General features: G+C 34.9%; 1 protein-coding gene across 18 annotated transcripts in view; it reads right to left on the reverse strand.

Annotated features, from left to right (window-relative positions):
- elB (zinc finger protein elbow B) overlaps positions 1 to 17436 on the reverse strand; it is a 239354-nt gene that overhangs the window by 205829 nt on the left and 16089 nt on the right. For 5 of the 18 annotated variants that reach the window (XM_073967631.1, XM_073967629.1, XM_073967633.1 and 2 more), the window contains exon 2: positions 2195 to 2774. In XM_073967631.1, coding sequence (XP_073823732.1) covers positions 2195 to 2251 — 57 coding nt within the window. In that variant the 5' untranslated portion in view covers positions 2252 to 2774. Of the gene's footprint in view, positions 1 to 2194; positions 3103 to 10563; positions 11178 to 17436 lie in introns of all 18 variants that reach the window. The other 13 variants (XM_073967624.1, XM_073967618.1, XM_073967627.1 and 10 more) reach the window with 9 other exon arrangements.

Below are 17436 nucleotides of genomic sequence, written 5' to 3' on the forward strand. Positions count from 1 at the left end.
TTATCTACAAATTTGCTTCAGAGGTCAGAAGAAGATTTGCATTGGTTTAAGAGATATAGCCACGAATTTCTTTAAAAACTCAATATTTAACCATATGTAGATGGGGTCATAAAATCCGAGCTGGATTTGACACAACAAAACCCAACTAGGGGTTTGTGTCGTTTGGGTCTGTACTTTAAAAAAATCCTCAGTTCGAATTGTTTGCGCAAGATTACATTCAAAATGTTGCACAGTGTTATATTATAGCTTTTTGTCGGGTTAAACCTCTTTATTAGGATTAATTTGACGTATTAACAATGGAATTGACATTTGAAACCGGTTCTATAACAATACTTGAAACAGTGTTCTACAAAATACACTCCACGTCAGTAGAATAGAACACCTACATTTTTGTTATTGTTAGCTTATTTATCCCAAAACGAATGAATCTGCGTTTTCAATCTTGTGGGGATGTAAAGTCGATAATGTTCCATATCAAACACAGAAAAAATTATGTTTCTAGTTCTTCGCGAAATGATTTTCTGATCATTTTTCCGATAGTACTATGAAAAATAGGCATTTATTTTTGGTCATCAGGATAGAACAGTCACTTTATTTTCGCGAATTTTTGAGATAGTAAAGCCGAATTTTCTTTCAGTCGATAAAGCAAGGCTTTCTAATCATTTTTCACCAAAGAAAACCTATAAATTATTCCGCGGACACCGAAATAACAGCGTTAAAGGGTTTAAATTGACAGATATTGGAAACATCTCGGAATATCAATAGGAGTCGCGCAATTATGTCATATTTCTTCACAATAAGATAGAATATGACATAGACAACCTCGACGGATACAATCGAGTGCTTCGGATGCTGATAAGATGGAATATTTTCAAAATATTTATGAAAAAGGTCAAAATTTCTTAAAAAACCATGATGATTTGTTCAATAAAATGGATTTTCCGCGAACAAGTCTGCCGTTCAAAGGTTTGGAAATATGCTCCAGATTTGAAGGAAGATAATCTGATACGAAAACAACCGTTATTTTAATACACTGAGGAAAATTTTAGTACCTTATAAAACAACATACGAAACCTAAAACCTCAATTTCCATGACTGTGTTTTCCCGCGAAAACGGGGCTTTTACATTTGCGATTTCAGTTAAAAAAACTACTAATTCGTAAAATCCGGTATGGAGAGCATAAACTGGTCTATTTATATTGGAGCATAACACTGTTAAGAACAGTCGCGGACACCGAAATAAGAAAACATATAAAAGTCAAAATCCAAAGGGTGTGTTCAATTTGAAAAATGTGCTAAAATTTCCCTCAGTGTATTAAATAGCGGTTATTTTCATATCAGATTATTTTCCTCTAAATCTGGGGTATATTTCCAAACCATTAAATGGCAGACATGTTCGCGGAAAAACCATTTTATTGAACAAATCATCATGGTTTTTTAAGAAATTTTGACCTTTTTCATAAATATTTTGAAAATATTCCATCTTATCAGCATCCGAAGCACTCGATTGTATCCGTCGAGGTTGTCTATGTCATATTCTATCTTATTGTGAAGAAATATGACATAATTGCGCGACTCCTATTGATATTCCGAGATGTTTCCAATATCTGTCAATTTAAACCCTTTAACGCTGTTATTTCGGTGTCCGCGGAATAATTTATAGGTTTTCTTTGGTGAAAAATGATTAGAAAGCCTTGCTTTATCGACTGAAAGAAAATTCGGCTTTACTATCTCAAAAATTCGCGAAAATAAAGTGACTGTTCTATCCTGATGACCAAAAATAAATGCCTATTTTTCATAGTACTATCGGAAAAATGATCAGAAAATCATTTCGCGAAGAACTAGAAACATAATTTTTTCTGTGTTTGATATGGAACATTATCGACTTTACATCCCCACAAGATTGAAAACGCAGATTCATTCGTTTTGGGATAAATAAGCTAACAATAACAAAAATGAAGGTGTTCTATTCTACTGACGTGGAGTGTATATAAAATGTCTAAGACTTATTCGCAAAATATAATGGGTGTATAAGTATTGTCGTAACGTATATGCCACCCTTGTCTCTAAGGGTTCGATGTTTTGTTATAAATGTTATTGATTAATACTTTTATTCTGGTCTATATTTTAAAATGTTTAGTTTTTAATGTTAATTCTTTTTTATACCTTATTAATGTTTTTTTACTTTACTTACCGCAGTTGGTGCCGCCAAATAGTCCGGCCGCAGATATTGACTGCTTGCCTGCAGCATTTTATTATAATTTGTTAAATCCACTTTGAAGGCTGTTGTTTTTAAACGGATGGCGTAAAAAATCCAATTAATATCAAGTTGGCAACACTAAGGCCAACAATGTTGGTAATGGTGCTAATTTGCAATTTCTTCTTTGACAATTTTCCAAAAGGAAAAAGAAAAAAAACAACAAGAAATTGCAGCAGTATTCCCAAAGAGATGTTCAAAACAGGTGAGTAGTTGTTATTATTGTTGTTTTTTTAGTTCTCTAATTTTTTTTCGTTGTTGTAATTCCAGTTATCCTTAGCACTTTGATAATGAGATTTTTCTTTGTATTTTTTTACTCTCTAATCCACAAAGTGAGAGTAAAAAAAGAGTGTGCAGTTGAGATTAACACTGTTGTAGTTTGCTGAGTTTCACTTGACTTTTTTTGAGATTTCCTTTTTTGTTATATTTTATTTTTTGTTTCCTTTTTTCTTTATAAAGAGATTTCATATGTTGTTTTTCTTGTTACAGTCATATGTCGCTGCTGCTTCTTTATGTGCTGTAGACATTGTAGAGAAAAAAAGGTAAGAGAGTTGTAGTAGTTGTTACATTTGAGTGTTGAATGCTTTTGTTATTATTGTTGCTGTTGTTGTTTATAAACTATTTAAACGCAGGCGCCTTAACAGACATTTTACATTGCGCGCTTATTTGCATTAATTAATGATTATTTGTGTTATAAGATAATTTGTGGCTACTTTTTGCATTTTTTATTGTTGTTATTGCGTTTTTTCGTGGTCTGTTGAGTTTTGCACTTGCTTATTATTGTTACTGGCTGTTGTTGCCATTAATATTAATTAATAACGTGGGTTAATTTGGAACAAGCTACACTATAAATTATAATTTCAACAAATTTTCATTATTGCGTTGGGAAATTACACAAATTGCAGATTATTTGGTGAAATTATAGAGTTGTCGACAGTTGTGAACTTTTTGCAAAGTTGGGAAAATAAATTTTGTTGGTTATGATTTTCTTTAATTTTCAACATTTCTGTTTATTACTTTTGTAGGAATATTACACGGTTTTTTGCACTTTGACCTGAAGTGAAGAATTTATGGCCAAGCCAACTCTTGAATTCAGTTCATATACCTTTTGAACTTTTGTCGCAAAATGGAATTCTTTTGTGTTGGTTGTTGATTTATTTTGGGATAATATTGGTTAAATTTTAAGATGAGAGGTAAAGCAGTAATAAGTCTGGGTCTAATTTGATGCAACCAAGAGAAAAATAATAAAAATGGTTGGCCAATAAGTAAGAGGAGTCAGTCAGTCGAATATTGTTGAATTTTAATTTATCTGAAAGAAAAATTTCTTCAACAAGCGTGTAGCGCTTACATATACTCTGGTATGGGTGGAAATAGTGGCCACTCTTAGCGTCCGTAATTTTTCCTGTTGTCATCAGCAGACACCTGTAAGCCATTCTTCTCTTCTCATACGAAAATGGTTATCTTTGTGGTTTTTTAATAATGTTTTGTTTTTCTTAACATTGGAATCCCAGGTCGTATGATTGTTATTATAATCTTTCTTATTAATAAGAATCATACGCACTGGGGCTCAAATGTTAAGATATATTTTATAATATTATAATTTTGTAATTGTGGTATAAATTTTAAAAATTTACTTCTTAAACTTCTCTACTGCTTTTACAGTGTCAGACAAAACTAAAGCACCTCCTCGGTACATTTTTTAAAATGACATTTTTAAAAATTTAGTTTGTATTTTTCTTTTTATTTATCTACCCAGCAAAAATCCTCATTACAAACCTACTTTCCCACCCATTATTTTAACAAGGTAATGTCGCGCGATATATCTGGTTATTTCGTAACCACTGAAATACTGATACTGAGTAGATTCTGACTACTACTTTCAGTGGTTACAAAATAACCAGAAATTCCGCGCGACATGCCCTTGTTAAAATAATGGGTGGGAAAGGAGGTTTGTAATGAGGATTTTTGCTGGGTAGATAAATAAAAAAATAAAAAATTAAAAAAGCACAAACTCAATGAATTGTGAATTTTATAAAAAAGCTAAAATTCAAGAGTAAGTGAGTGGATAAAGCTAAAGCACTCCCCAATTTAAGGAACAAAAAAACTAGTGAAATCAATATTTCGTTGCATTTCCTTTATTCTGGATGACATCAATATCAACTCGAAATGACGGAAATTTGGTTTAAGTCTATGTTGGAGGTGTGAAACTTTCCACCTGAAATTTGTTGGTATAGGTAAACGTCTTCATATAGCCCTCATAGAACGATACCTCCCGATTTTCTGTATTTTGAAGGTTGTGTTATGGATAGTTTAAAGTATCGTAACGTATTAAAAGGCGTGATGTTGACTTATTCTGAAGAAGAGATGTCAGTTAGATGAACATTCCAGAAAGATAACGAGCCAAAACATTTATCGAAAGTGGTTAAGGAGTGATTCCAAAACAATTCAACAGAAGTTGTCCGTTTGTCTGCCCAATTCCTTGATCTTAACTCGCGATTGGGATTGGGAGAAAATTAACCAAACGAAAATTTAAAAAAAATTATTTGAACCCGCAAAAGTAGCCTGGGAAACAATACCACGTGAAATAATTAATAATTTAATATCCTCTATGCCTACAAGACGTGCGTGTGTCATCCAGAATAAAGGATACGCAACGAAATATTGATTTCACTATTTTTTTTCTTTTACCTTAAATTGGGGGGTGCTTTAGTTTTGTCCACAAATATTTACGACTTAAAATATTTTTATACAATCAGCTTTTATGCTAACGAGGGTATGTACACTAGGGTAAGTCATTTTTTTAGATTCAAAATCTGTGGAAATAGCATATAGGGCAGGCAAAAACAAGCAGAATTGCGTTTTTACTTTTTCGAAATTGTGAAAAAACCTTCCGCACAAAATGCAATTACTTTAGCTCAAAACCAACTTTTTTATTTAATTTTTTTTGCGATTTTTAAAATTTGATAATATTTTTTTTAAAAATAATTTTTTTTATACTTTTTTTTAATAAATTTTGATAAATTTTTAATAAAATGTAATTTGATCCAAAATATGTCATTTATTTTTACATTACTTCTGTATTGTCAAACTTTTATTAGAACAACTCGTTTAAAATTTTTAAAACTGGGAAATGAAACCGAGATGCAAATTTTAAAATCGATGTAGCTTAAAAACTGAATGACAGATTTTTGATCAAATTGCATATTTGAAATCGATGCACTAAAACCAACTAAAAAAAATATTTCCAAGAACAACTATTGCAGAAAAAAATTTCTCAAATTTAAAAAAAGTAAACTCAAAAAGTTTGTTTTTAGCTAAAGTAATTGCATTTTGTGCGGAAGTTTTTTTTACAATTTCGAAAAAGTAAAAACGCAATTCTTATTATTTTTGCCTGCCCTACTTGCCATTTCCACAGATTTTTGATATTCGAAAAAAAATGAAAAAATGACTAACCCTAATGTACACTTCACACGGGCAAAATGTGCCTCCGAAATAGTGGTTTGTATGTTTGGACGATATCCGTTTCAGACAACTTGGAGTCGATTTATCCATGTTCGTCCGTCTGTCTGGCTGGCTGAAGCGCACTCTCGAACGGATCAACCGATTCTGTCCAAAATTTGACTTTCGTAATATTGGTCCACTCCTTCCGGCACCTCCCCCACAAAAATTCCAAAATGTTCCGAAAATACGTGAGTAACTCTTGAAGGGTGTAACCGATTTGGTCCATATTTTGCACATCGTGAAATTTCTACTAGACTCAGATAAGGTTTCAATATGGACTCAATCGGTCCACTCCTTTGGGTACATCCCACACAAAAGTTCAGTTTAGGACCTGCTCTCAAATCGCTTTTTTTTGTTGCAACAACTTGTATTCACTGCCCCCAAACGACGGTACAATTTTCATTCGGGGCAAGTCCATACTTATTGAGAAAAAAGCCTGTAGTGGTTGGAGCGCAAGATAACTCTCGAACGGATCAACCGATTCGGTCGAAAATTTGCCCTTCGTAATATGTTGTCCAAACTAAGTTTAAGTTCGAAGATAAGCCATATCGGTTCAATCCTTCAGGTACCTCCTCCACAAAAGTTCAAAAATGTTCGGAAAAATTGTGCGTACGACAACTCTTAAAGGGAGTGACCGATTTAGTCCATACTTTACACATCCTAATATATCTGCCAGGTATAGATCAGGTTGGAATATGGACTATATTTGTCCACTCCTTCGGGTAGCTCCCACACAAAATTTCGGACAAGTTCACTTTAAGACCTGCTCTCGAATCACTTTGATTTTTGTTGAAGCAACTTCCATTCACTGACCCCCTTTACGATGGTACAAGTGTCAGGGGCAAGTAAATACTTTCTGAGAAAATAGCCCGAAAGTTGTAAAAATACCTATGACACCATGTGTAGTGGCTGGACCGCACTATAACGCTGGAACTGGTCAACGGATTTGGTCCAAAATTTGGCCTTCGTCATATTTTGTCCAAACTTAGTTTCAATTCGAAGATGGGCAATACCGGTCGACAACTTCAAGTACTTCCCGCCAAAATTTGAAAAAATGTCACTAAAATGGTTGCACGATACACATTCTTGAACAGTGTAACCACTTTGGATCTACTAATATTTTGTCCAAATTTAGTTTAACTTCGAAAATGGCTCTTATTGGTCCTTAAGGTACCTTCCCTGCAAAAGTTCAAAATTTGTGTCTAAGTGCAGTTTAGGGTCTCTTCGAATATCCTGTGGAAATGTATACCGATGATGTTCGTTGTGGTCCTGTTTACAGCGATATTATGCTTTCCGTTGGCAAGTACCTGTGGTTTAATGTATAATAACAACCTTGTTTTCTTAAAAAAATTATCATTTTAGAAAAATGTACTGAGGTGGTGCTTCTGAACTTTTGTGCGGGAGCCATCCATGGCCTCGGCCTTAATGATACGACTAATATATATATCAAACAGTGGCTTCGCAATAGCTATAGATAGCTATCACGGCAACCAGTAATTTCAGTTAGCCACCGTCCATGGACTTGCCCATGGAAAATATAATATCGCTGTAAACAGAAACAAAAGAAGAAGCAACGACATAAATTCCCATAGGATCTTCGCACAGACCCTAAACTGCACTTATACAGAAATGTTGAACTTTTTTGGGAATATTACAATTACAAAGCCCGAAACAGAAGAAATATCGTAAAGATAATTCAAATTTCTGCCTTTCCAATTTAATGATTGATATTTTATCTGAGGAAAATGAGTGAAAATCTATGGGTTTCACGCAGTTTCATTGCCTGTAGACATCTACAGCTCCGAAAAATATCAAAACTCCCACCGCTGAACCCTTTATGTATCAAGGGCTTTGATTTGGAAGATATTGCGTAATGTAAAATGCACAGAATCAAAGGTGTTCTTTCTTGTGTTATAATGGATCAGACATATTTGTTTGGTACACATACCATCACTAAACTTTAAACCATTAAAATTAAATACTTTTCCTCCGATAAATTTAAGCTCTGGATGTCCCTACCACTATGTTGTTTGTACACATAAAACGTCTTGGGATCGATTGAAATTTCAAGGCCTTGATGGTGACATGAAGCGTTAGGCGATTGGATATTCTTTATTTTTTGGACCTGTAGATGTCCACAGCCAACGAAACCGCGGGAAACCCATCGTTTTTCATTCATCTTCCTCAGATAAAATATCAATCATTGAATTGGAGTTGCAGCAATGTGAGCTATCTATACCATATTTCTTCTGTTTCGGATTTATAAAGCTATAAAATGTGACTTCTTTGAACTTTTGTTGTAGTCTTGAAAATATTGAATCCATATCAGTATAAAATTTTGATTTTGTAAATTGTTTCTATCAATTTTTTCATAAGAATCCTTTTTGAGCTCTAAGCATCGATTTTCATCCAAGACCTTAACACAATTTTTTTGCCCAATATTTGTTGGCAATGGAAACTCATGGTCTTTATTTTTAATTATAAGTAGTTTTTTGTAAAAGTTTTCCACATCTGACAAAGATGAACTGGAGTGTATAAATAGTTAAAAACGAATTTCCGAAAACTCCTCCTAAAATTTCAAAAATTCTTACTATCTCCTTTATGTTCATACCAGCATTTGAATCACGTCGTTCGTTCTCATAATTACGTACACGAATAAACCCGTTCATACGACATGGTACACAACTCATAGCAACATGATTCATATTTTCATAGATTTTGTTTACTGATTTTAAAGAAAGTTTCAGCCAAAAGACGAGTAAAATTAATTGGTATGAACTGAAAAAATATTTGTCCTTCTTACAGATATCTATTTTTTCTCAAAATTTTGGCGTTTTCAGTATATATTCAAATTTTTCTATTTTAAAAATTAACGAGAGAGACCTGCCAAAATAACTTTTTGGTATACAGACTTCCCGGCAGGCATTTAATTTTTGTTTCTAAATTTGTATATGGATGATCTTGGCTGCTCTAAGAACAAATTTAATATTTTCAGCTCTGTTCCTACACCCGATATAACATTTAGACCGAATCTCTGGATTCCAGCTTTGTCCGTTCGTCCATTATCAAATTGTCGCAAACTCAGTACCATTTAGTACCTCTAGTACCCATAAGTATGATTTCCCAAAATTACCTCAATCCTTCATTTTAACAGTAATCTGAATTCAAAATTTTAAGATTCCAGCTCTATTTGTTCGACCAAATCCAAATTGTACCAAATTTAGTACTTTTCGTAAGCATAAGTACAAATTTTCAAAACTTTCTTAATCGTACAGTCCAACCGTAATCTTAATTCCAAATTTCAGGATTCCAGCTCTATGCGTTTATTTATTTTTTATTTTATTTATTTTCCAAAATTTCCAAAACTTCCTCAATCCTACACTCCAACAGTAATCTCAATTCTAAATTTCAGGATCCCAGATCTATCCGTTTATCCAAATCTAAGTTGTACCAATGTTAGTACCATTTAGTACTTTCCTAACACATTTCCAATATTCTCAATATCTCAATCCACCACTCCAACAGTAATCATTATTCCAAATTTTATATTTCCAGGTCTGTCCGTTCACCCAAATCCAAATTGTACCAAATTTAGTACAATTTAGTACTTTTCGTACACATAAGTACAAATTACCTAACTTACCTCCATATCTCAATACTGCAATTCAATATTAATCCTAATTCCACATCACGGTTCTCTTAAAGCAACTTTAAATGGAAGGTGCTTACACCAGGGAAGTTTTTGCGGATTCTGAAACTACAATGTTCATAGATTAGAAAAATCAAAAAACGAAAAAAATCGCCGGAGCGCTTTTTAAATAAATCGCGATTCAAGTTGACACTTTTATGTTTTCACGATTTTGCTTGGAAACCGTAAGTCCTATCGAAATGGGACTAAAAAAATATTGTAGCTATGAAAATTTTCTACAAGATTCATCTTTATGATAATTTCGCTGGTTTTACCGTTATTGAGACATAGAAGTTCAAATTGGAACAATGGATTGACTGTATCGCGTCCTTATAAAACAATGTCATGATTGCAATTTCACAACTTAAACTTATATATCTCGAAAATGGTACAACCTAGGAAAAAAATTACGAAAGCCAATCTTGTAGAGAATTCGCAATGTTAGAAGATTGTCTTTAGTTCCATTTCGGTAAGACTTACCGTTTTCAAGCAAATCGTAAAAACCTAACAAAAAAGATGAAAATGTGACCTGAACATCTATATATTTAGTACCATTTAGTACTTTTTGTACACATAAGTACGAACTTCCACCCAATATATCCAAAATATACTTTTACTAGAAACCATTTGCAGAAAAATATATCATATTAAGAAGACGGATTTATGTTTGAGTTGACCATAAATTCTTCTTGCAGGTGAGAATAATGCAATTATAATTATTTTTTTTGGGATTCCATATTATTTTTTAACAGAAAACTTTCTTTTAGGCGTTGCAAAGCAGTATTAGTTTCCTCACTTGTGTTTTGTATTGGATTTTTAATATTTTTTATATTTTGTTAGATACAATTTCAGCATTTCAGCTGAAAATATTATTCACAGATATAAAAATCTTTGATCTCATTAATTAATTTTGATAATGTATTTTTTATTTTCAATCATTTTCTTAATTCGATGCTTTAAAAATATTAATTTTTATATTTAAATATTCAAGAACAAAATAATTTTTATATATTTATGTGTATATTTTGTGTTTTATTTTTTCAATCCGCACATTTGACATTAATGTCCATATAAATTATTAACACTTGCATTTATAATGGCTACCGCAAACACTCACTGTTATTTTTATATACATTTATTGTATTAAATTTTAATTGAGAAATAAAATATACGAAAAAAATATAACGATCTTTACCACATATTTATTTATGAATATTTTTATGGATTTTTCACGTTTATATTACGTTAATATAAAAATAATTATTTTTGATTTTATTTTTATATATATTTTTCGCCCACTTTTATATTTTTATGCATTTAATTTTTTTTCCGTTGGCATTTCCTCTGATTATTATGGCAAAAAATATTCACTGCACGTTACGGCTTTATTTTGAAAGAAAAAAAGAGGAAAAAAATTCAATGAATTTTTATGCATTTATTAAATAGTTGATTTAGTTGGCCACACCATTTGCGGCTAGTGATGCTGTTGCTGTTGTTGTTTTTGCACTTAAATATTTTGTAAATTATTTCTGTTGGTTTTGCTTCACTGGTTTACATGCGGTTTTTGTGGTATTTCGGGACTATTTTCATAGCATGCCGCCGTGGTGCATCACTCATTCATTCCGCCACTCGCTGGCTCACTCACTCACTCTTCTTGTCAAAAAATATTTTGCCGGGTTTTGTTTGCCACGTCCTTCTTGCCGTTTGACGTTGGTTGTGCTTTCTATTGCACTGTAAAGAGAAAAATGCAAAAAGAAAGGGAAGAATTATATTTTTGGGTAACTTTAGGAAAATGATTGATGGAAAATAATCACAAAATTTTGAAATATATGTACAGAAAATAATGGCTGGTAACCTTGTTGCATCTAGTTTTGTTGTAGTTTCCTAGTGTTTCATATCGTACGGAGGAGAGTATAAACTTTTAAAGGACAGATATAAGATTAGCGGGATTGTAGCTAGTTTATATAGTGGAGAGTTGAAAAAGCCACTCTTTTATGATTATAAAGTACCACGATGACGCTTCAAACACAGAAGGTCACTGGTTCGAGTGTCCTTTCAAGCAACATTATATTTTTCAGCTGTGGTTATACCTCTCAGCCTAATGGGTTGGTCGTTTAAAGTAGATCTTTTAGAGGAACCACATTAATTTGTTATCCACTTTGCTCCGATTTTTTTTAATTGCTTGGGACAAAGTGTTGGCTTATTAATTCTGGAAATTGTAAAAACTCCCACAGAAACCCCACATTCCAATTGTTCAATCCCAGAATTTTTATTTCATACACCTATGTACTTAACTCTCAAAGAACATCCTTCCAAAGAAAATAATACCCAACCCCCATCATCAACAACAATTTTCCACTGGTAATGCAATTTGGTAATAAATCTTATTTTACTGCATTATTTCTTGTTTTCTTCTTTTTCCATTTGTTATTTGGGTTTTATTTGTTCATTTGTTTGTGTTGTAGTAATTGTTGTTGGTTGGTTGCCACTGCCTGCCTTGTATGCTTAAAACATTAATTTATTACTTTATTTACGAGCTGTAAAATATTATTTTCATTTTTCCATACGTTTTTTTTCGCCTTTTTCTTTGGTGTTGTTTTTCGCATTATTTACACATTAATATTTGCACTGTTTGCCATTTGAACTGAGTTTAATAAGTTTATGCGAGTGTGAGGATTTATGGCCAAGTTTATGTGTATTTGTTCTTAGTGTAATAGCGTGTGAGGGTGGTGGTGGTGTGCAATTTATTTTCAGTGGCTAATTTTTAATAATTTATATTTTCATTTAGGTTAGTTCGCGCTTAACAGTTGGGATTAATTAAAGAGCACAAGTCTTATGTAAAACTGAATAGCGGAAAGCCCAAGTGGGGGCAGAACTTCAGAGGAAGTGGCCAGTGCCAATCATTCATGTTTACGAACAGGACATTGTAACCCTTAATGTAACCAACTTCATATTCTACAGGAGACCACCTATTAACGATCAAAGTTGGGAATGAGTTTGCTGAGAAACTTTGGTTAACAGACATTACATGCAAGTCAGTGTGTCCATAAGTCCCAATATTTCTTTACAACGAAATGGGCGAGTCTTCCAAGGTGGGGTTTTGTGCTGTGTTGAATCAGAGCTGTCTGAGGGCAACCTACGACAGATCTGGGTCAATATGGCTCTTTAACATTGGCGATCCCTTGAACACTCGGCATTCTTTACTGGTTTTTATTTTGTCGACTATTATACACTTGTAAACGTATAAAAAAAGGTTATCGTCATAAACTGTTAAAAAATTGTGAAATTCAAGTGAGTATGCCTCAAATTGATAGAAAAGTTACATTTAAACAAGTACAAAAACTTTAAGTTCAGCCAGGCCGAACTTTTTATACCCTCCGCCATAGAAGATTCTGAACTAAAAGGGAATAATTATTTTCTTTCTTGTCCACAGTTTTAGGCGGAGATATTTTGTGACCACTGATACACAAATAAGGAAAAAAGCATAAAAATGTCTTCAATCGGTCGGAAACCTTATATGGGGCTATATCAAAGCGTGGACCTATGTTTTTGGTGGAGAAATTTTGTGACCACTGGGATCCTCAAATGCAGATACTTTGGTCAACAATTTTAGCTAAAATCCAAAAACCGAAAATCGGGAGGTACCAAAACATAGACCTATGTTGACAGTTTTTCGAATTATAGATAGTTCGATAGTCAAAAATACCGAAAATGGGGAGGCACAAAACATGGACCTATGTATGTTGACAATTTATATACAGGTGCTATTCAAAAACATGGACCTATGTTGGTAGTTTGTATGAACACTGGGAATCTCAAATGTCGACTTTCATATAGTTCTGAAATTAGTTCGAAGATTTTAGCTAAAATCTTCAATATACCGAAAATCGGGAGATACCGTTATATGGGGGCTATACCAAAACATGGACCTATATTGACAGTTTTTGGTGAAGATGTTTTGTGATCACTGGGAACCTTAAACGTCGAATCACAGGGAGTTCGGTCGCAAAATGTAGCTACAATCCTCAAAATACCGAAAATCTGGAGGTACTGTTATATGGGGGCTATACTAAAACATGGACCTATATTGACAATTTTAAGTGGAGATGTTTTGTGATCACTATAAACCTCCACTGTCAAATTACAGGTAGTTCTGTCAAAAATTGTAACTAAAAATCCTCAAAATAAAGAAAATCGGAAGCTACGTTATATGGGGGCTATACCAAAACATGGAACTAGGTTGACGATTTTGGGTGAAGATGTTTTTTGACCATTGGGAACCTCAAATATTGAATTGTAGGTAGTCTGGTCAAACAATGTAGTTAAAATCCACAAAATATCGAAAATCGGGAGGTACCGTTATGTGGGGGCTATACCAAAACATGGACCTATGTCAACAGTTTTTAGTGGAGATATTTTGTAACCACTGGGAACCTCAAATGTTTAATTACAGGTAGTCTGGTCAAACAATGTATTTAAAATCCCAAAAATACCGAAAATCGGCAGATACAAAAACATGGAACTAGGTTGACGGTTTTAGGTGAAGATGTTTTTTGACCACTGGGAACCGCAAATTTTGAATTGCAGGTAGTCTGGTCAAACAATGTAGTTAAAATCCCCAAAATACCGAAAATTGGGAGGTACCGTTATATGGGGTCTACACCAAAACATGGACCTATGTCAACGGTTTTTAGTGGAGATATTTTGTGGCCACTGGGAACCCCAAACGTGAAATTACAGGTAGTACGGTAAAGAAAATATAGCTAAACTCCCCAAAATACCGAAAATGGGGGGCTATGGAGGCTATACCAAAAAGTGGTCCAATATAGCCCATCTTCGAACTTGACCTGCCTATGGAAAAAAGACACTCGGATGCAAAAAATATTGCGTTCTAGATCAATTATTGGGGACGATAGAGGGATTACAAAAGACATGCAAGGACAGATCGACTCAGAATTTTATCCTGATCCTTTATAGTACATATAGATTATATATCCTCCATACTATAAAATATAATGAAGTTATGGTGCTGGAAATAAAATAACCGAATACCGGCGAAAAGCATTGATGAGACCACGAGCCATTGTCAAACGATTGTTATCCGGCTGGTTTAGGTTTGTAAGTCTTGGGACCAACAGATGGACTCCCCTAAAGTGCAAGAAAAATATCTGGTAGAAACTACACGACTACTTCTATGGACAACCATAAAGCCTATACTGGTGCAGACAATTTAAGGTAGTTTAGCGCAGCACGTATGGTCATGGATATATTCTAAGGGAATTGGGAGCAAACTTAAAGAGGAGTCTCGTGAGAAATATTACTTACTTACTTAGCTGGAACATTACGGAACATTTGTTCCCTAGACCGAACTAAGAAAAGATCTCCAATTCTCTCTGTTTCGTGCTTCGCTTTTTGGAATACCGCGCCTTGAAATCTCTTCATCCACTTGTTTGCGCCATATATTCTTTGACCTGCCAATTCTGCGTGCACCGCCATGTGGCTCGAATTTATACGCCTTTTTAGCGGGTTCATCATCGCTCATTCTTATTATATGGCCTAGCCAACGCAATCGCTGCATCTCGATACGTGTATCTATAATGATGTCATTGTATAGCAGATACAGCTCGTGGTTCATACGACGTCGATATTCACCGTCAACGCAGATTGGTCCGTAGATCTTTCGAAGAATTTTTCTCTCAAACACGCCAAGCACTTGCGCAAGTACACAGGCTCCGGAACCATAAATCCGCACGGGTAGTATCAGCGTTTTGTAAAGCGTTATTTTGGTTTGGCGAGTTGTGGCTTTGTTTTTGAAGTGCTTACTTAAGCCAAAGTAGCATCTGTTGGACAATACAATTCTTTTTTAATTTACAACTGATGTCGTTCGTTGTGTTTACGACGGTGCCGAGTTATAGGAACCAACTTCAACAGTTGGTCCGATCTCAATGGACGCATTGCGTGTCGACACCATCAACTTGGTCTTCTCGCCGTTTACCGCCAGACCCACTTTGGCAGATTCTTATTCGACCTTCGTAAAGGTATCGGTTACTTCTTTTACTGATCGTCCCATGATGTCTATATCATCAGCGTAAGCAAGTAACAAATGGCTATTGGTGTAGATTGTGTCACTTCTTTTGACGTTTGCCTCTCGTATAACCTTTTTCTAGCAGGATATCAAAAAGATCACTCGAAAGGCTGTCTCTTTGTCTGAAACCTCTTTTGGTGCAAAACTCGTCGGAGAGGTTCTTTCCTATTTTAACTGAAGATCTTGTCTCAGTTAGAGTCATTTTACAAAGCCGAATGAGCTTTGCGGGGATACCAAATTCAGACATGCCATGGAATACCTTTGAACGTAGCGAACTGTCGAAGGCTGCTTTATAATCGACAAAAAGATGGTAGGTGTAGATCTGCATCTCTTGGGTCTTCTCCAGGATTTGCCGCAGTTTAAATATCTGGTCAATGGTGGACTTGCCAGGTATAAAGCCGCATTGGTATGGTCCAATTATTTTGTTGACCGTGGGCTTTAGTTGTTCGCACAATATCCCTGATACTATCTTGTAGGCGATAGGGAGAAGTCTTATGCCCCTATAGTTGGAGCATAAAGTCTTATCTCCTTTCTTATGGACGGGACACAGTATGCTCTGGTTCCAATCGTCGGGTACGCGTTCTTCCTGCCAGATGGAGCTAACTGGCTGATGCATACACCTTATCAGCGTGTCGCCTCCGGTTTTAAACAGCTCGGATGGTAGGCCATCAGCTGCTGCTGCCTTATTATTCTTCAGCCGGTTTATTGCTGTCTTTACCTCATCTCGGCCGGATGCTATACATTCAATACCATCTTCTGGGATTGGATCTATGGTATCTTCGTCGACTTCTCTACTATTGGATACCAACAGTTTGGAAAAATGCTTTTTCCATATCCTTAGGACACTATCTGTATCAGTTGCCAGATGACCTTGCTAGTCTCTACAGGAAGATGTGCCAGTTCCAAAGCCATCAGTTTAATGTTTCACTCTTTGGTAGAATTTTCGGACTTCATTCTGTCTCCTGTACATCTCGATTTGTTCACACTCCCGCTTTTCCATCTCTCTCTTTTTCCTGCGGAAAAGACATTTCTCCTCTCTCCTTTTCTCCCGATACCTCTCTCGTGTGCTACGCGTTGCTACTGATTGTAAAGTAGCCCTATATGCCGCATTTTTCTCTTCAGTAGCAGCACGACACTCCTGGTCATACCATGGATTCCTTGGTGGAGGTCTCTCGTATCCAAGTACTGACTTTGCAACTGTTTGCATGGAGTGGGCAATATTTTGTCTTGATATGTTATCGGAACGAGGAGTGCTTTGATTAAGCAGTTGGGCCAGTTGAGTGGAATATGCTGTGGCTATCTGTTGTGATTGCAACTTACCGGTGCCCAACTTCCGTGTTGTGTCTGTTCGCACTTTGTTTGCTACGTTCAATCTGGTACGTACCTTTCCTGTAACAAGGTTGTGGTCCGAGTCTATGTTTGCACCTCGGAACGATCGTACATCCAACACGCTTAATGCATGTCTTCCATCTATCACAACGTGATCAGAAATCTAGTGGCTATATATCAGCAGCCTTAATATTTTAATATGTTGATGTTGTTATCCCACGTAGAGGTGAAGGGTTCCGATATAATCCTCTTATGGATGGTTTGGTCCTCTAAACAAAGATGGAAAAGGCTACCGAATCTGACGTACACTTTCAAAGGCTAGGTCTTGAATACTCATACAAATTAGACAACGAAGGTAGCAGAATTGATGAAAGTCTGGATGTTGAGATCTTTGAACCGTTTACATCTGTCAACTAGGGTAATTACAGGATTCATTACCGTGGCAGACTCTGGATCACAGTCGCCTAATGTTATTGTAGAAGAATCCCCCACTATGTTACAACACAAGTAAACTTGATAAATTCTACAATAGTCCAATGTTTCCATCGAATAGGAAAACTTGTTTACTAAATTTCA

Source organism: Musca autumnalis, unplaced genomic scaffold (genome assembly GCF_047663935.1).
Source record: "Musca autumnalis isolate F117 unplaced genomic scaffold, ASM4766393v1 scaffold_2, whole genome shotgun sequence".
In the NCBI taxonomy this organism is placed as follows: Eukaryota; Metazoa; Arthropoda; class Insecta; order Diptera; family Muscidae; genus Musca; species Musca autumnalis.